Source organism: Periplaneta americana, chromosome 9 (genome assembly GCF_040183065.1).
Source record: "Periplaneta americana isolate PAMFEO1 chromosome 9, P.americana_PAMFEO1_priV1, whole genome shotgun sequence".
Taxonomy (NCBI): Eukaryota; Metazoa; Arthropoda; class Insecta; order Blattodea; family Blattidae; genus Periplaneta; species Periplaneta americana.
The window spans coordinates 153,936,849-153,958,868 of record NC_091125.1 but is presented as its reverse complement, the minus strand read 5'-3'; the positions used below and the strand labels follow the sequence as shown (position 1 = coordinate 153,958,868).

Here is a 22,020-nt window from a genome sequence, read left to right as displayed (position 1 = left end):
GGTGTGAAGCTAACTTTGGAGCAAGCGGCTGGCTAACGGTAATTCTGGTGTGAATACCCTCTGCTTAATCCCCTTTCTATTTTCTCCAAAGAAAAAAAAAACATTTCTCTCACTTCATTTGTACTTGGAAGACGAAGGTGAACGTTTGCTTAATAGAATTGCTGGTGTAAATATATATTCAAAGTTAAGACGTAGCTATATAACTTTCATATGTAGTGTACTCCATAGTAACGTGGCGCGGAATTGGTAAATCAATGTTTTATAATGCATGCTAGAGCTGAGACGAGATGTTATGGCACCAACCTGCGCGAAGTTTTAAATTGCCGGCCAGCAGGGTAGAGGAGTGGGGGTTGTTTGGGTTACGGTTCTCAAGCTCAGAGCGACAGGCATATCCGTTTCATCTCTTCCTAAAAACATTCGTCTTACCTTAGTATCAGCACTTTCCTACTCAAGAGTCCGAAGGTACCTAATGGAATTACGCCCGCTATTTCATCTTTATATTTTTATTCTCCGTCCGAATCAGACGTCTGATCTGTGCTGGAATCAGATGTCCCTAAGTTTATGGAAATGTTCTCCAAAATACTGTCCATCACGTGCTCACTTTCAATGTAATTGTTCTCTACTTTCTTCACATAATCATACACTGATATCCATTCTTGGAAGAAGCGATTGCAGAGTCGGCCTCTGCTTATGCGTAGCGTAGAAATTATAGATGAATATTCGTAGGACTTCCTCATCAAAACTGTCTACAGCTGCAACAGTCTTCTCTTCGGCTGTAATTTTTCCGGACTGGAGAAAGAATCTGCTGTTCCTGCCTCAATATTTTTCCCTTCTTTTCTGATTCTTGCCAAGGTTCGCTTTGAAATACCAGTGGCAGCCAGTACTCTTGCACACACGCTTTTCAATGGAATTGGTATTCCGTTTACAGCCTCTTCTGACATGAATTTCCATACATTGTATGCTATTTCATGTCCTTGACTATGAACTACTCTATGATTTCACACCTTAGACAATGCCATAATGAGGGCGCTCAGAAGAACAATGTTTTCAGTATTAGCAATAGCGGTAGTAGCAGAACGATCTGAACACTCGGAATGCTAGCAACCAACTAACCCAACACCCCTCCAGTTGAGTGTGAGGGCGAGTCCAAGCAAACGAACTAAAATGCGTCTCTCGCGCCGGTGCCATAACTTCTCGTCCAGGCTCTACATTGTATTTCTAACTTTCTCTCCATCCACTCCATCCACTACTAGTGCGAAACTACTACCCCAACTCCGCATTCCTTCCAGGGCAGATGAACTGTGTCACTGACAGTAGGTGTTCTGGAACCTACTCAATGAACCCCCAAATTGAATCAGGTCTTTATACTCGGATTCATCAGCATGGAATATTCCTGGAATCTCTAATAACTGTCTTCAAAGTTTTGACAATCCGGTGATGCAACGAATCTACTTCGACAGGTGGTTGTAATAAAATAAATCCGATGGGGTTAACTCAGGGTGCAAACAATTGGAGAACTTTCTGTTGACACAAGCAATTAGCAGCTGGCATGAATTCTCGCACCCCTAGTATCTAATATTGACACAAACTGCTTGAGGAGCACACCTGACATTGACGTCAAGCCAGTGCACAGTGTGCTATGTCGGGATAATGCCGAGACCCTTCATTTCTGCTTAAGACGACTGTTTCCTCGCCTCTAGTGCCCCCTCCAAGTAGGTTATGAGCTAGGTGCGCGTAAGAACGACATACAATCCAGATTGTTTAAATTGCTGTATTTTCACAAATATGCAATTCCGAAACTAGAGACGTTTACCATCGTTTTCAGGAACCTTAAATCAGTTTACATCAGCGGTCATCAGCACAGTGCACCCTCGGGCTAGCGTCTCTTACCCGCGGATGAGAGACTGCACTATGGTGCATCCGTGACTGCTGGCGGTTATGCTCTCTCCCCTTTCCTGCTGCACGACGATGCACTGCTTACCCGTTACCCATTTCAATGAGTGCTGACGACTACTAATCTATATTAATACTTTCAGCCAAATCCATCGTATCCTACTGAAAACCCGCCCTTGTAAGCATAATTTCTGTAGCCATTGTGGAATGTTTACCCATAGATTTCATATTACAGGAGAGCAAGGCCAAGCCGGCTAATGAAATTTGTGAAGTTAAAAACCTAAATTTCTTATTTAATAGTGTACTATTTTCTTTTCTTCTTTTTATTAGTTACTATTGTTCACAAAATAGTCTTATTCAAATATCATGCGACTTCTCATCTCTTTGGATAATTCACTCGCGCTAAGAGTTCGCAAATTATCGACAAAATGAGAACTCTTGTGATACATTTTTAGAAATCTTCTCACCATTCGTGAGCTGCCACAAGGGACAAAGAGTACTTAACCATATAAATTTTTGCAAGTTCAGTGAACCATTGATTTGGTTTTGTCAATGAAACTTCTACAAGTACATAGCTGCAAATACATTTTAAGATTAGTGGAAATATACCTAGTTTTAAAGAGGTAAGTTTTACAAAAAAGTAAAGAATGCTAATGAACTTAGTTTCATTTCGAATATAGGTGATGCTGCAGGAGAGCAATTGATCCTTTCAATGCAGCCAAGGTTACAATCGGAATAATAGATGTAGGTATTCCAAGCCTCTTAAACACATCTTTCATGAAGAGAGTAGCGGTACCTCTGATCATAGAAACTGGCTGAATTGTTTACGTTAACCAAACACAATGGGTATCATGGTGATGGCGACCCTTCCTTTCCAGAATTTGAATGATAATATCCTGATTATGGAAATCAACTTATTAAATTAGTTTGGATTAGCCAAGCTTAACGGATACCACAAACTAGGCCATCCTTTTAGGTTTTAATAATAATAATAATAATAATAATAATAATAATAATAATAATAATAATAATAATAATAAGTTAATAATAATAATAATAATAATAATAATAATAATGATTTATTTTAGCTGGCAGAGTTAAGGCCGTAAGGCCTTTTCTTCCACTCAACCAGCAAAAAGTGTATATACATATGCATGAACTTACAAAGAATCCAACAATTTGATTTAGATGAGAGTTACATGTATACAAAAGTTATTTACAAATTAAACAACAAAATACTATGAACTATTAATTAAACACTGAAATAAACTGTGTAGCAGAATTAAACTAAAATACATAGAATGTTAATATATTTCAAATAATATTAGGTAATAGAAAGAGATTATTACGAGACAATTAAAATACAGCACAATCAGGATGATGTCTAAAGAAAAAAGTAACAATGTGATAGTTTAAATCAGTATGATTGGAGTGAAATGCTAATAAGGTTATCTTTTAAGCTGTTCTTAAAGGTGTTTATTGTCTTGCAGCCCCTAATACTTTGTGACAAGGAATTCCATTGACGCGAGGTGGATAATGTAAAAGATGATGAATAACAAGATGTTCTATGAAGAGGTATACTTAGCGTGCCACAGATAAGTGATCTGGTATTTACGTCGTGGTTAGAGTATAGATAAGAGAAACGAGACGAAAGGTAATTTGGTGTTGAAGTGTGCAGAATTCGAAAGAGTAAAGACAAAGAGTGTAAAGTTCTACGTTCTTGAAGTCGGAGCCACGAGAGACTTGCGAAGGACGGTGATATGTGATCATACCGTCGGATGTTGCACACGTATCTGACGCACATATTCTGAGCTCGCTGTAACTTGACTGACAATTCAGAACTTAGGTCACTTAACAAAACGTCACAATAATCGAAGTGCGGCGTTGCTAGGGTTTGCACTAGGGTAAGTTTTAGTTGCTGGGGCAAGAAGTTTCTCAAGCGACTCAAACAGTGAATGGAGGAACAGATTTTTTTTATCGTTTCTTTAACTTGAAAATTCCAACTTAGATTATTATCAAAAAAGAAGCCAAGATTTTTTACGACAGATGAATAAGGGATTAGCGTGTTGTTAAGGGTAACAACTGAAAGATTACTGTTATTAAGGGAGTTAACTAAACGCTTATGTCCAATAATTATGGCTTGAGTCTTACTTGGATTAAGTGCGAGTCCGAAATTGGCCGCCCAAGTGGAGACAGTGGCTAGGTCACAATTTAACTTGTCAATCGATTCATTGATCGTATTGGGTCTGGAATGTATGTAAAGTTGTAGGTCGTCGGCATAGAGGTGATATCGGCAATACTGTAAGTTCTTGGCTGAGGAAAGAAAAGAGCTACGTGAAATCGTAGAAATAAAATGTGGGCTGAAAAAAATCTAAAAAGTTCCTAGAACACCAATTTCCTGAGCTCGTTCACATTTTCGACATTTGAACGCAAATATGTAAACTATTGAATGACAGTTGTCTTACCTTCCATTTCGTGCGTTCACCTTGAATTGTCTAACGTGCCATCAGATTTAATGAGAAACTGATTGGTTCGTGCTCGTGGTAAAGAAAGTAGGCTAAAGAACTGATGCTTAGGTTCAGAGCCGGTCATAGACCATGTGGCGCCCCAGGCCAGTAGCATACAGGCGCCTCGCCCCTCCTCTCGCTAGAGTTTCTTGTACTCTTCCCTTGTTCTCAGCCGCAACCTAATTCTTAAACTACGTAGAAAATGCGTCGTTTAATAGTGGATATTACTGAAAGAGAAACAACTGCTCGTCAACTGACGAAAGGTTCAAGCCGCGTCCTGACGTATCTACACAAAGAGGAGGCGCTATCATCTTCTCCTTCTTCGGAATTGGAGGCATCCTGAATTACATGGACAAAAAATGCTCCTGTTGAATATAATTCATTCATTGCATGTTCCACTTATAACGTTTGCCTGTCTTGGTCTTTAATATTGAGAGAGTCTATGCAGGTCTTTCGTTTCAAAACTTCCCACACTAAATAACATTTCAATTAAATTTAATTTAAACAAGAAAACACGTCATTATTGAGGGAGAAGTTTAAAACCAGTGTTAATTGTACTTAGGTTTCACCCCTTTACCTCTCACACTTACTTACTTACTTACTGGCTTTTAAGGAACCCGGAGGTTCATTGCCACCCTCACATAAGCCCGTCGTCGGTCCCTCTCCTGAGCAAGATTAATCCATTCTCTACCGTCATATCCCACCTCCCTCAAATCCATTTTAATATTATCTTCCCATCTACATCTCGGCCTCCCCAAAAGTCTTATTCCCTCCGGCCTCCCAACTAACACTCTATATGCATTTCTGGATTCGCCCATACGTGCTACATGCCCTGCCCATCTCAAACGTTTGGATTTTATGGTCCTGATTATGTCAGGTGAAGAATACAATGCGTGCAGTTCTGCGTTGTGTAACTTTCTCCATTCTCCTGTAACTTCATCCCTCTTAGCTCCAAATATTTTTCTAAGCACCTTATTCTCAAACACCCTTAACCTATGTTCCTCTCTCAAAGTGAGAGTCCAAGTTTCACAACCATAAAGAACAACCAGTAATATAACTGTTTATAAATTCTAACTTTCAGATTTTTGGACAGCAGACTGGATGATAAGAGCTTCTCAACCGAATAATAACAGGCATTTCTCATATTTATTCTGGGTTTAATTTTCTCTCACACTTCCCTTTGAAATTTCAAATGACACCCATATATTATAATACTTCAATTTGAAAGAGTATTCAATTGTTCATACAGCTCATTCATTTGTTTCACATATTTTGTCTTCTGTCGTCGCATGGTAACCTGGATTGTTGATTAGAGCTGAGGAGAATAAAACTACAACAAGAATATTGTTGATTACAGGTTATTTCAGACAGTAGGCTAACACAAACTAATATTAAGGAATATTATTCTGACGTCTTGAGAGACCATTTGAATTGTGTGGATATAAAGGGAAGAATTGTGACGGTGTCGTGTATGGTTCCTGGGATAGCTCAGTCGGTAGAGCATTCTTGCGCTAAGCGAAGGGTCCCGGGATCGATGCCTGGCTCCGGAACAACTTTTCCCTTGAAATTATTCAAGCCTGCTTCACAGGGAGCTTCTACCTGAAAGCCAGATTTGCAAGGAATATTATAGTTGTGCAATAGCCTATTCTTTAAAAATTTAAAACAAGATGGGGGATAATAAAAGCCGAAGTTTGGATTTACGTTATATATGTATAGTTTTCGTACTATGGCAATGCTATATAGGGAAGTCAACAATGAAGCACATTTTGAACATTTAATTAATAGATTTAATTAATTAAATTACCCAAAATAAACTGCGTTTTTATCCTACAACCAACTAACAACAACAACAACAACAACAATAATCTAGGCTACCAGGCGACGTGATAAAAAGCAAAAGATGTGAGAACAAATGAATGAGGTATATAAACAATTGAATATTCCTTCAAATTTAAGTATCATAATATAGGGGTGGTTTTTAAATCAACTGTTCGAAGACGTGTTTGAACCTCGTGTCGCCAATAAGTCATCACTCATGAGGCAACTAAGCCAGTAAATAATGGAGCATAGTGGCCAATTTCTTTCCCCCTCCATTGCATACGTCGCTGACTAGTAAAATATTACACAGATCAGACTTCAGAAGTATACAAATAATTATCACCATTTGAAATTTGGAAATGGGGTGGGACATGAGTGAGTAAAATCTAAAACACAATTAACACTGTTTTTAAACTTCCCCCCTCATTATATATGTTGACATATTTTTTGTTTTAATTTAATTCAATTTAAATAGTTATTTTGACTGGGAATTTTTTAAATGAAAGCCCTGTATATCGTGCTTGATTGGTTAACTGGAATTGTAACACTAATAATAATTGACATAGTAGAAGTCATCTGATTATGATCGCACGACATACCTCTCTCTTCCTGTATCAAACATTATCACTGTTTTTTTTTTTTTTTTTTTTTTTTGTGCCAACATTTCATTTTACGGTAGACCTTCATCTGCGCGTGAGGGACGGAAAGAGAAGAGAAGCAAGCATAACGTACCGGTAGCTATTTCTCTGGCGATACCGATATCAGAGACCGACATAACTGAACGTAATCCTTTCAGTACTGTTTTATTGTTTTGTGAATTGGATGTGAATACAGCAGTCTTATTCAAGGTAGCCTAAACGTTGCGAAATTTAAAAAAAAATGTTGGATATTATCGTACAGTCATTTCTATACCACATATTTAATTTGTAAAACATATTCCGTAGTAAATTTTTAATCATTCAGAGGAAAGAAAGAAAGGAAGGAAGAAAAAAAAAGAGAGAGATGAAGGAAGGAAGAAAGGGAGGGAGGGAGGAAGAGGAGAAAGGAAGGTAAGAGAGAGAGGAAGGAAGGAAGGAAGGAAGGAAGAAAGAAAGGAAGGAAGAAGCATGTAAAAAATATTTACAGGGATTTAAGGAGATTGCTACCATTGTTTCTTACGCCTGTACAGAAATTAGGGTAACGAAATTGGGATAAATGGATGCAATAAAATTGACTGGGAGATTTAAGTACAGTATGTGTAAAAAAGACGGAATCAAATAGACTATGGATAACAGTCATTCCTTTAATAGTAATAATAATAATAATAATAATAATAATAATAATAATAATAATAATGATAATGATAATGATAATGATAATAATAATAATAATAATAATAATAATAATAATAATAATGGTAAGAGTAATAGTAATAATAATAAAATGGTAAGAGTAATAATAATAATAATAATAATGATAATAATAATAATAATAATAATAATAATAATAATAATAATAATAATAATAATAATAATGATACCATATCAAGAGATGTACAGCAAGAAAAAGCTCCATCAGTGAACTTTTAAATGCCATATAAATCAATGCACATTGTGCGCAATTTATTTCTGTAATAATAATAATAATAATAATAATAATAATAATAATAATAATAATAATAATAATAATAATACCATATCACGAGATGTACAGCAAGAAAAAGCTCCATCAGTGAACTTGTAAATGCCATATAAATCAATGCACATTGTGCGCAATTTATATAATAATAATAATAATAATAATAATAATAATAATAATAATAATAATAATAATACCATATCACGAGATGTACAGCAAGAAAAAGCTCCATCGGTGAACTTGTAAATGCCATATAAATCAATGCACATTGTGCGCAATTTATATAATAATAATAATAATAATAATAATAATAATAACAATAATAATAATAATAATACCATATCACGAGATGTACAGCAAGAAAAAGCTCCATCAGTGAACTTGTAAATGCCATATAAATCAATGCACATTGTGCGCAATTTATATAATAATAATAATAATAATAATAATAATAATAATAATAATAATAATAATAATAATACCATATCACGAGATGTACAGCAAGAAAAAGCTCCATCAGTGAACTTGTAAATGCCATATAAATCAATGCACATTGTGCGCAATTTATATAATAATAATAATAATAATAATAATAATAATAATAATAATAATAATAATAATAATAATAATACCATATCACGAGATGTACAGCAAGAAAAAGCTCCATCGGTGAACTTGTAAATGCCATATAAATCAATGCACATTGTGCGCAATTTATATAATAATAATAATAATAATAATAATAATAATAATAATAATAATAATACCATATCACGAGATGTACAGCAAGAAAAAGCTCCATCGGTGAACTTGTAAATGCCATATAAATCAATGCACATTGTGCGCAATTTATATAATAATAATAATAATAATAATAATAATAATAATAATAATAATAATAATAATAATAATACCATATCACGAGATGTACAGCAAGAAAAAGCTCCATCAGTGAACTTGTAAATGCCATATAAATCAATGCACATTGTGCGCAATTTATATAATAATAATAATAATAATAATAATAATAATAATAATAATAATAATAATAATAATAATAATAATAATACCATATCACGAGATGTACAGCAAGAAAAAGCTCCATCAGTGAACTTGTAAATGCCATATAAATCAATGCACATTGTGCGCAATTTATATAATAATAATAATAATAATAATAATAATAATAATAATAATACCATATCACGAGATGTACAGCAAGAAAAAGCTCCATCAGTGAACTTGTAAATGCCATATAAATCAATGCACATTGTGCGCAATTTATATAATAATAATAATAATAATAATAATAATAATAATAATAATAATAATAATAATAATAATAATAATACCATATCACGAGATGTACAGCAAGAAAAAGCTCCATCGGTGAACTTGTAAATGCCATATAAATCAATGCACATTGTGCGCAATTTATATAATAATAATAATAATAATAATAATAATAATAATAATAATAATAATAATAATAATAATAATAATAATAATACCATATCACGAGATGTACAGCAAGAAAAAGCTCCATCAGTGAACTTGTAAATGCCATATAAATCAATGCACATTGTGCGCAATTTATATAATAATAATAATAATAATAATAATAATAATAATAATACCATATCACGAGATGTACAGCAAGAAAAAGCTCCATCGGTGAACTTGTAAATGCCATATAAATCAATGCACATTGTGCGCAATTTATATAATAATAATAATAATAATAATAATAATAATAATAACAATAATAATACCATATCACGAGATGTACAGCAAGAAAAAGCTCCATCGGTGAACTTGTAAATGCCATATAAATCAATGCACATTGTGCGCAATTTATATAATAATAATAATAATAATAATAATAATAATAATAATAATAATAATAATAATAATAATACCATATCACGAGATGTACAGCAAGAAAAAGCTCCATCAGTGAACTTGTAAATGCCATATAAATCAATGCACATTGTGCGCAATTTATATAATAATAATAATAATAATAATAATAATAATAATAATAATAATAATAATAATAATAATAATAATAATACCATATCACGAGATGTACAGCAAGAAAAAGCTCCATCGGTGAACTTGTAAATGCCATATAAATCAATGCACATTGTGCGCAATTTATATAATAATAATAATAATAATAATAATAATAATAATAATAATAATAATAATAATAATAATAATAATAATACCATATCACGAGATGTACAGCAAGAAAAAGCTCCATCAGTGAACTTGTAAATGCCATATAAATCAATGCACATTGTGCGCAATTTATATAATAATAATAATAATAATAATAATAATAATAATAATAATAATAATAATAATAATACCATATCACGAGATGTACAGCAAGAAAAAGCTCCATCGGTGAACTTGTAAATGCCATATAAATCAATGCACATTGTGCGCAATTTATATAATAATAATAATAATAATAATAATAATAATAATAATAATAATAATAATAATAATAATAATAATAATAATAATAATACCATATCACGAGATGTACAGCAAGAAAAAGCTCCATCAGTGAACTTGTAAATGCCATATAAATCAATGCACATTGTGCGCAATTTATATAATAATAATAATAATAATAATAATAATAATAATAATAATAATAATAATAATAATAATAATACCATATCACGAGATGTACAGCAAGAAAAAGCTCCATCGGTGAACTTGTAAATGCCATATAAATCAATGCACATTGTGCGCAATTTATATAATAATAATAATAATAATAATAATAATAATAATAATAATAATAATAATAATAATAATAATAATACCATATCACGAGATGTACAGCAAGAAAAAGCTCCATCAGTGAACTTGTAAATGCCATATAAATCAATGCACATTGTGCGCAATTTATATAATAATAATAATAATAATAATAATAATAATAATAATAATAATAATAATAATACCATATCACGAGATGTACAGCAAGAAAAAGCTCCATCAGTGAACTTGTAAATGCCATATAAATCAATGCACATTGTGCGCAATTTATATAATAATAATAATAATAATAATAATAATAATAATAATAATAATAATAATAATAATAATAATAATAATAATTTAAAATCATGTACTATCGTCGTGCATTACGGGTGCTATGTACGGTTCAAGTTTGTCGATTATGGCGAAGTTCGATATTCGCCGATGTTCGCGCTACAGAAGGAGGCCTGTCGTGTTTGTTTCATTTTGTTATAAAAAATATTCGCTGTCTCCACTCATGCTTTAACCGCTGAAGGATTTTAGTACAAATCTTGCGTTTAGCTTTTTCATATAAAATAAGATGAAGTTTTTAATGTCTTGGTTGCCTCTCTCATGTTCGAACATTGCAGGACACTATCATGTACTATTAAGAGAATAAGTAAAGGACTGTTTTAATACACAGACAATATGTAGGGACTCAGTGGAAAAGGGGACCACATTTTGTATAAGCATTTATTCCACTGAAATTCTCTCTTTTTCGAGTGTCTTATCATGTCTGGAAGACACAGGCCACAAGACTGGAAGTTCATGAAAGAGGTCCTAGACGGCAAGGTCTGTCGGATTATCGAAGAAACTAAAAATCAACAGGAATGTGGCATAGGCCCCTTTTCCACTGGACTCCTCAATTAAGTGGTATATTGTATATAGGGTGAAAGTGATGTAAGTGTGAAGATTGGAGAGGGCAATTGAGTAAATTAAAATAAATTCAAAAACTTACTATGCATTTTGTAATTAAGTGCATTGTTAATTAGAAAATTAGGCTGAAAGTCTGCGTAGTTTGGCAACAGTGCGTCGCCGGCTCACGTACGAAAGCTCACACGTGCTTGGTATGACAGTAGAGTATAGTCCCGTAGTCACTCCAGCAGGGTTGCCAGACTTCCTAATGGCAAGAAATAACGATACGTGTTAATCTTTTTATTTAACTTGCAAGAAAATAGTATATTTTTATTGAAAAACTGCAAGGGGATAAATCATTCATTTTCTGTAATGATATGAGTAAGAGTAAAATTCAGAATCGTACTGATAACACTTACCGAATGAAACAGTCTTAACAGTAAAGCGAAAATTATTTTTTTTCTGAGGAAAGTATTAATTTAGGACTAATTTGGTATTAGAATGTTTTAGTGTATTCCATCCAAGAAATAAGCTGTTAAAATATGCATAGTTATGCTACTTCCACTCTGTATAGGAACCGTGCAAGCTACGCCAGCGCCGCGATTCTGGAACTAAACGTAGGAGAGGCATCACACCGACAATGTGTTTGTGGTCGAACATTCCAGCTCTTGTACTCGATGGAGAGGAAAAAGCGCGGAAAAAGCAATATTAATATTGCGTAGTGGATTGTGCTAACTTACTTACTTACTGGCGTTTAAGGAACCCGGAGGTTCATTGCAGCCCTCACATAAGCCCGCCATTGGTCCCTATCCTGAGCAAGATTAATCCAGTCTCTACCATCATATCCCACCTCCCTCAAATCCATTTTAATATTATCTTCCCACCTACGTCTCGGCCTCCCCAAAGGTCTTTTTCCCTCCGGCCTCCCAACTAACACTCTATATGCATTTCTGGATTCGCCGATACGTGCTACATGTCCTGCCCATCTCAAACGTCTGGATTTTATGTTCCTAATTATGTCAGGTGAAGAATACAATGCGTGCAGCTCTGCGTTGTGTAACTTTCTCCATTCTCCTGTAACTTCATCCCTCTTAGCCCCAAATATTTTCCTAAGAACCTTATTCTCAAACACCCTTAATCTCTGTTCGTCTCTCAAAGTGAGAATCCAAGTTTCGCAACCATACAGAACAACCGGTAATATAACTGTTTTATAAATTCTAACTTTCAGATTTTTTGACAGAAGACTAGATGACAAAAGCTTCTCAACCGAATAATAACACGCATTTCCCATATTTATTCTGCGTTTAATTTCCTCCCGAATGTCATTTATATTTGTTACTGTTGCTCCAAGATATTTGAATTTTTCCACCTCTTCGAAAGATAAATCTCCAACTTTTATAGTTCCATTTCGTACAATATTCTGGTCACGAGACATAATCATATACTTAGTCTTTTCGGGATTTACTTCCAACCCTATCGTTTTACTTGCTTCAACTAGAATACTTACAATAATACGAATGATGTAGTATTTTATCAAAAAGCGCAGAAGTAAAACTCAGCAAATTGTGCATACAAGGTGTAAATCACATATAGTATTATTGCCAACTCTAATTTTTCTAAGCAGTTGTTGTTTACATGAATGATAAAAACTACTGTACTAAATTACAAAAATGTCAGTCCCCTATTGTTACAAAACTTAATATCATCATTTATAATGTCAAATTAATTTTATTGATTCTATTCCTGATGGATCATAATGGCAGCCAACTAAAAGTTCAAGGATACGTAGTTTCCACCTTTTTGGAAACAGAAGGTTTGGTCATCCCCAAAACCTTCCTTTCAGCTCACCATATTTTCAAAAATTTACATGCAAGAAGTATTTCATTACAGGAGTCGTCCAAGGATTCTAGAGGCTTGTGAAAAGAAATAAACTTAACATTTTGATAAATTGATTAATTTCGAGATAAAATAAATGTATTCACAAGTATGCGAATTTTCTGTTGCAACACGAATGGAAATGATGATGTACTCGTACACAAGCTAACACCTGTAAGCGATGGGCCAATTAAATACTGTTTGTTAAGAGTTGTGAAACTAATGATGATGTTGACATGAATAGGATTTCAGGGATATTCTTCTATTAGAGATAACACAGAGTTGCATAACTTCATTTCAGCAACACCTGAGGTATTTAACTTACTTTTTCAGCTGTTACCAGCTTCTAATGGTTATGTAATATCTAACGAAAATCAATTATTGCTGTTCTTAATAAAAATAAAAAGGGTCTTTCCTACACAACTTTTAGAATAATATTCGGCATACATCGAACCACAAATAACCGTTAGACGTCAAACAGAAAGGCAGGAATTATGGAATTATGTATTATGTTCTGAAACGTAACTTCAGGACAAATAATGTCTCTGTTGAAATCTTCAAGATTACAAGTAAGCGGGTAGAATTCCGAAGTGTTTCTTTCAGTGAAGTTACAAAAGACTATGATTCTTCGCATTCTTCTTTTTTTCTTTTAAGAATTCCTTTAATGGAGGCTGTCCATCGTTAAACTTCTTTAGCTAATGGAAGCATGTTGCTCTCCTGATAAATAAATTGCATTTCTAACGCTACTTTGTTCTCCATGAAGTGTGTACTTATTTCCCTAGTCAGACAGTGCAAGATTTTTCCTTGTTCTTCGTTCTTTACCAGTGGCATGATGTGATCGATGTTTTTGTGTTTAATTATAGCACATTGTAATACGTGACACGTTCTCTCTTAAGCTGCCATTATTCAACTGACTCATACATCCCTGAAGATATTTTCTTACAAATAGACTTCTAAGATTTCTGCCCATCCCAATATCAGGGCCGGCGGGCACTACACAAATCTATGTACCATCACTTTTTGTGCATTAACGTCAGGGTTGCTGTTTTCATTAGAGATTTGTTGTTGTTCTTTATAGACATTTCTGGCTTCGATCCAGAGGCCGTTTTAGGGTCTTATACGCGCAAGATGCCCTTTGCAGCCATAGTACAATAATAATAATAATAATAATAATAATAGTAATAATAATAATAAAAGTATATTTGTATATATGACACTATTTCTGGCATAAGTGTAAGTGCCAGTAGGTGTGTGAGTGCAGTGACTGATTCCTTTTATTTTGGTGTAGGCCTAATTTTTTAATTGCGATATTTAAGGAATGGTGAACGGGAGAAGAGTTCGGGGTAAAAGATATCAGCTGATAGACAACGTTAAGGTATTATATGGGGATATTAAGAGAAAAGCAAGAAATTGGGAAGAATGGGAAATGCTGGGTTTACAGTTAAAGACTTGCTCTTGGGCAGAACACTGTGCATACATACATACATGCATACATACATACATACACATACATATATTATATACATATGGCCGTACATACATATATATATATATTTATTTATTTTTATTTATTTATTTATTTTTTTTTAGATTTTTAAGTTTCCCCTTCCGGTGGCAGAAGTATCTGAATGGTTATGGAGACTTTCATGGTGTAGTGTTATTTTATTGAGCTGCCTCTCTGTTGCTGTCGTTCACTCACCTGACTGGCGTTCTTCTAATATGGCTAATATGTATAGTGTCCAAATGATTACTCTTATCTTATCTAGTACTATTAATTAGTATTGACTAATATATAACATTAAATAACACGTCTAATAATAATAATAATAATAATAATAATAATAATGATAATGATAATAATTATAATAATAAAATAATTATGATTATACTGATGGTGTAATGTTGTCTATTACTTAGAGCACTACATTCACAGTCCATTCGAGATGGTTAGGGAGATGTGTAAAAGTAGCTCTTATTGGTTAGTCACCACTCGCTTCGTCCCACTAGAGACTTGGTTTTCGTTGTGTGTGCACTAACAGCTGAGTATCTGTGACGTGTGCGTCCTTACTTTGTTCAGCTTTGATAGACACCAATCTGCTCGCAGGCTGTTCTAGGCATCGGCTATATTGACAGTCCTGCCATTTAAAAGGCCGTTTACACCCTCATGTGATTTTCTCCAGCTAACATGTGAGAACCAGTATAAGAAAATACTGCACGTGTGAACGTGACGTGCACAAACTAAAGAAAAAAGAAATTGATTTGAGCAAATTAAGAACGTGTTGGAAAACCAACCAAGGTCAACTAGAAAGGCTGCAAACTAAGCTAGAGATATAGCATGATAAACTGAAATCGGTTGGAGAACCATCTGAAGGTAAGTGCTGAAGCTTACGAATCGTGATGTTAATCTATTTTTCACTAGAGGTCTCTGCAATATAGGCTAGTTGTTTCTTGCAAATTTCATGCCGGTTTGCATGTATATGTCCCTAGCAGTCTCTGAATATATGGTTACCAGACATAAAGTCCAAGATTATAGTGTCCATACGTCAAAATGTCCACGTTGAAAATGTCCATGTTAAATCGTCCAGAGTCAAAATGTCCATAGTTCTATAATGTCTACTTCACTCTGATGTCCAGAGTCATAATGTCCATAGCTGTATAATGTACACTATATCCATTGTTCAAGGTAGTTATAGTAATCTGTGTAAAAATTTTCAAGTGCAGTACTAACCAGAACTGAAATGTTTGAAGATGGAACGAAATCCTCAGTGCCATCACAGAAGGGTAAGCCACTTCTTTCTTTTCGTGGGTACCTGTACCAACCTGCATAACATTCGGGTTTTGCGGGATGGCACAGATAAGCATTTACATAGTGCCGATGAAGCAGATATAGGAGTAAAGTGCATCTTGAACCGTGTTAAGGCAAGAGCAAGAGCGTTGGCTGTACATCATCCATCCATTTGGCGATTTATAAAGTGCCTAAAGCGCGAAGGAAATGAAATTTGGAAACAAATATTGCAAGAAAGAGGGGGGCATACACAAATTAAAGAGCCGGTGAATAAAACGTATTTGACGAATCAAAGACAAACTCTCTAGATTGTGAGAAACTGCAACAGGTACAAAGAAAATGGAGAAATTCTCATATAGCTACCTTAAAAGTATTGGTTACCACCTCAAAAGTGGGGCTCCGGTTCCCGATGATTAATAATACTTTTTATATGTGTTATGGAATAAAATTTATTGTGTTCTATTCAAGCAGAATTTTCTTTTGTACTTAGACATTATGGACGTTTGACACTATGGACATTTTGACCTTAAGAACGTTTTATCATATGGGCTTTCTGTCGTATGCACATTTTCACCGTATGGACATTTTGACCCTGTGGAGGTTTTATCATATGGACGTTCTGTAGTATGGACTATGTACGGTGGAAGCGAATATATTCATACAGCACAGTTTGTTCTCAAAACCTGCAGAGGTAGTACCACAGTCTACTATATACAGTCGCGAAGCTCAATATGTAGTAAAAATGCAAACATGGATAGTTGCCCACCACTAGGATCGCTACTATCGCCTCTTCATCGCAGATCTCTCTCCTAGCACCCGACAAAATATATTACACTTTCGTTGTGTTCTTTTGGAAAAATTAACACCTTCCTTCCATTATTGAAATAATAAATGCATAAAGTTAATTTATTATTTTAATGAAGTATATTAAATTCCACCATAAACTCGAAGATACCTGCAAGAAATAGGTTAATATTATTTTTGTTTGTGCAAAACGAACTGAAATTTACTATAATCGCTTCACTCATTCAAGATTATAGAGATAATTAACTATGAAACCAATAAATATTAATTTGCATTTCCCTTTACAACAATAATAATGGAAATATGAATTAATGGATTAACTTATGTACGTGTACCGGTACTTGTAGTGTAGGCTTACGTAGTTGAGGTTAAGCAATAATAATCACACCAGAATTGGAAATAAAACGTGATTAATAAATTTGATTGTAACAGACTTTTTCTACGTTTCTAATAAAATAACAAATAAAAATAACAACAAAATTAACAGCTATAATTAAAAACATATCCTTTGAAAAAAAGTAGGCCTAAGCAATAATAATCCCACCAGAATTGAAAATAAAACGTGATCAATAAATTTCATTAAAACAAACTTCATTTTTCTACGTCTCTAGTAAAATATTATTATTCCAATTATTGTATTTTAGCCATTAACATTTTCATTACAACCAATAACGAACATTTCACAAGCATCAATGTGAAATACGCAACGAGCTAGCACTCGATGGGAATACGATTCAGTCCAAAGTCGACAGTGGACAGTCTATTGTTTCTAGTTGCTAAGCGCTTGGAGCGCTTTATCACGAGATTTGCAAAAAATCACCTCAAGCTTCGCGACTGTATATAGTAGACTGTGGTAGTACTATGCTGAAAGCAAAGCATGCACATGCTGTTTCCATCTAATCACGTGGTGTATTTGCAGATGTCTTCAGCCACCTGTGACTTCCAAACACGTTAGTTTCGTGTGTAGTCTCAGTTACTCACAAGCAGGTAGTTTTACCCCGTACTACTTTACAAGTGTTCGCGGAAAAAAAAATTCTGCCAATATAAAACAAAACTTATGTAGGGAGAGATGACGCGATTTTCTAAAGCCAAGAAGAAATAAAGAGAAAGAGAGAATGAGAGAGAGTTTGCCAATACAGCTGGACATAGCAGAAAGCAGCCGAGACTATAGCCCGACCACTGACATTAAAACCTGCGCCACTAACCAGTGTTCGCTGGTGCGCAGGTTGTCATAGTGGGGGATCTGTTGTGTTGTAGATGCGCTCCCTGATCGACGTCTCGCAGCGAGTACGTTCTAAACTATTCTAAACACACTCGTGTCCGCGTCCAATCTTTCACTTTTCAATCAATTAATAATATTCCATTTCGACGTATTGTGTATAGTTAAAACAGATTGTAATATAGAATAATGAAAGGGAAACCAAATGTGCACGGCAGGCTATTGAAAAGTGACGCGCGTAAAATTATTTACAACGTTGCGAAGTATTTAAAAGAGAAAAAAAAATTCAATTTAAGTTGAAATGTAATGTTGTCACATCAACAAGGAAGCTACGGGAGTTTCAGCCAGCTTGATAAAAAAAAAACGTTTTGAAGGAAGGGGCAGTGTCATTGTCTACCACAGTTGGAGTCCGACTAGTGTAACCCGGCCTAGCGAGCTGCTCGTATAATGATGACGTCTCCCCTCCATGGCCACGTGAGTATTGGAAAAGTCGAAGGTCTTTTTGTAATTGGTCGAGCTTTAGTGATACACTTGTCAGCGGTGAGTAAGATTTCTCCAAATTCGCCTCCTCTTGCGGGTTCTAGTTAGATTTAAACATTCCGCTAACCAGCTATCTTATTGGTTGAACTGCTGTTGTCATGGTTACTGGGGAGGAGAGTCATATAGTTGTCTCCGCTCTCACATATCCACTTCGCTGCTCGATGTCGATTGTATATGTTACAGCTCTATCTGTTTTTTTTTTCGATACGAATTATTTGTACTATCTATAGCGAGCGGACATCATCAACAGGATGTAATAGTACAGTTAATGTAATATGAAAAATGTCCGTCATTTGCTATAGAGACGTGGACATATTATTAGACTAAAACGTTTTTCTTGAAAACAAAATACAATTCGTCATATCAAATATCAGTATAATTCACAGAGTCTCAATTGTTGTAAATATGATTATTTACATCTTCCGATATATTTTTCCAATGTTTAAGTATATTTTGTCTGGCTGTGTTGGTACTACTGGTGTTTTAATTACATACTGCAGAAGATATTCAACAGTCTATTCTCCCATGGCCTGCAAGGAGACCGGACATGAACGAAATTGAAAATATACTGAGGAAGAAAGTGAACAAAAAGAGGCTTACAACAAAACATGGACTCATTGAAGCACTGTCTGATATCTGGCTAAATGATGCTGATATTCAAAGAAAGTGTCAAACTTTGGTTTCCAGCATCCCTGACAAAATCAACGTGTTAATAAAGAATAAGGGAATGTTCACAAAATATTAGTAACTTCCAGACTCAATTTTCTGTTCATTATTTCTGTGCAAAATACATTTTTGTTCATTATTTCTGCCGATAAATACAGCTTTGTTGCACATATAATTAATTTAGTCTAATAATTTGTCCACGTCTGTATAACTTGATCTTAATTCAGCTGAAATTAATACTGTCATATTGTATTCTGGCAAAATATTAGGGAAGGTACTTCCTCCCTTGCCTCCCCTGAAAATCTGCCGCTGCAATACACTTTTTCGCTCTTTTGTTTTCATCCTACCAGTTGTCATCACTTTCTCTTCATCAACTGCTACTGTTGCTGCTTCTCTGTGACTCGCAAGGTACAAGGATAACAAAATGGTCGTACGGTCGGGTAGTGGGTGTCGAATCCTTTGTGTTTGTTACCTGTTAAAATTGTAGCCTGGACGGCAGGAGGGAAGCAGGCCCAAGACGAATGGTGAAGTCAGTGTTTGTGTTGCAGGGAAGTCCAACACTAGGCGTCGCTCTTCTACCAGAGGCCGCAAACAAAAGAAGGGTGAGTGCTTGGATGTGTGGGCATTTGCATGACTGTCTTCAGTGCAGGAAGTTGGAACACGCATGACCGAACTCTTGGGTACTTACACCATGTTGAATGCACTAAGGAACGCATCTACTGTTGCAGATTGTGGACGGGAGGACAGGTCCATGTTCAACAAGAACCTCATCAAGATCTTCAGCACCGAATACAACAGAATGGTGCCGACCACTCCAACGGGTGAGCACTAGCGCTGCTTGTGTGATTCACTGATAAGTTCATTGCAATTACTTTTTAAATTCACGATACATACCTGCATACATAATAATGAATGCATGCATACATACACACACACACCTGATCACCTTATTAGATTTTTCCCTTGTTTGTCCCAGCTGTAGGGCGAATGTCAGGTAATTCATGGCGAATCCTCTGTCTCATCGTTATCGTTAAACAACTGATTAAGAAGGAACTCAATTCCTTCATTAATTTCTTTGGCGACACATGCAGGCTTTATGAAGAACTGATTTTCTTGTTTACATTGCTGATAAATATGCTGGCATTTTCATTACCAATGAGGCACGCTGAAAAGTAGGATTGCTGACATATTTAGAGTTAAAATTCAATTGGTTATTAAAAACTTCATGACTTACTAAATAGTAATATACGTTACAAGAGCGGTATGTTGACGTTTTCATGTTCGAGGAAAAGATTGAAAAAGCGAAACGTAGTTGAGCTTTTTTAATTTCCGAGAACATGAAAGCAAACATACCGCTCGTGTGTCGTACATTATTTTGTGCGAAGATCGTTTATTACATACTTAAAAGACGAATTTCTAATTAGTTGCAATGAAATCTCCATCTTGGTTTCTGTTCAATGACGGCAACTTTGGAAAACAAATATATCTATCTTCAACATTGTTGCTATAAAATGTTTTCTGTGTTTACTATATTCCAGCAGGCCGTGATATACGTCTGTCTTTTTTTCCCCCCAGTCTATAAATGCGAACTTAAAACAAACTGTAAGGTTATGTAATGATTTATTTTTCATTTTAATATTTTAACAATATTATTTATATAACATATTGCAGTAATAACATCGGCATCTGGAATCTTGTTGATTTTTTCACGGCTTCCTTAATGTTACTTGCATTACAAATGCAGTACCTTTTGTGGTATTGTAGAGTTTACTTAAGTTTTGCAGATATTTAGAAACAATAATTAACAGTGCAATTTAGGTGAAATTGCAGTGGTAAGTTTCCAATTTATAATTATTACTATGTTAAACATCTCTAAAAATAATATGTTAAAAGCCTAAAGCAGTAAAATGAATATGGCGCTTAAGCGGTAAAAAGAGGGAAATTGTTATGTGTGTTACGTTGGGAATACTGAATGTGGTATTTCACACTTACCGCGTATTGGTTTTGTGCGGAAAGCAAGCAAATACGCACGATCTCGCACAAAATAATTTACAGGTCTGATTCTGCGGTGTGTAACTTTCTGAGTACAGCTGTGTATTGAATATTAAAATCTACAAAACTTGAGGTGGTTTGATGACATTATTACCATTAGAAATAAAATATTATTATAGTTAATGTCATGATGTTTATATATATAACTACAAAACTTGCGTAAGATAATAGGCCTAATATTGTTATTAAAAATCAAATATTTTTATAATTATAATTATTAATCAAGTGGGGTTGGGTCTTTTACATGTAGATATTTATATGCGCCATTCTCTAAAGTATTGGCTCGAGAGAGCGCAAAAATTACACTTCCTAAGGAAAGACGGTATTACTTATTGATAAAATAAGAGGCCTATAAAGTTTTGCAGTCTCCCGATCATTTCAGCAAGATCTCTTAGCAGGATTAAATGATTTTACCCCCTACATTTCAAGCTCTACATGCAGCAGCTATACCAAGATGCTATGTCTATAGTTGGAAAGCATAGCAAACCTGACATTTTTTAACTTTCACCTACAATCCACAATGACCTGAAATAGCTGTTGTTTTACTCCCACATGAAAACCCACTGATA

General features: G+C 34.5%; 1 protein-coding gene across 8 annotated transcripts in view; it reads left to right on the top strand.

Annotated features, from left to right (window-relative positions):
* magu (SPARC related modular calcium binding-like protein magu) overlaps window positions 1-22,020 on the top strand; it is a 310,140-nt gene that overhangs the window by 204,651 nt on the left and 83,469 nt on the right. For 7 of the 8 annotated variants that reach the window (XM_069836154.1, XM_069836153.1, XM_069836149.1 and 4 more), the window contains 2 exons: window positions 19,948-20,001; window positions 20,128-20,220. In XM_069836154.1, the coding sequence (XP_069692255.1) occupies window positions 19,948-20,001; window positions 20,128-20,220 (147 nt within the window). The remainder of the gene's footprint in view (window positions 1-19,947; window positions 20,002-20,127; window positions 20,221-22,020) is intronic. The other variant, XM_069836155.1, reaches the window with a different exon arrangement.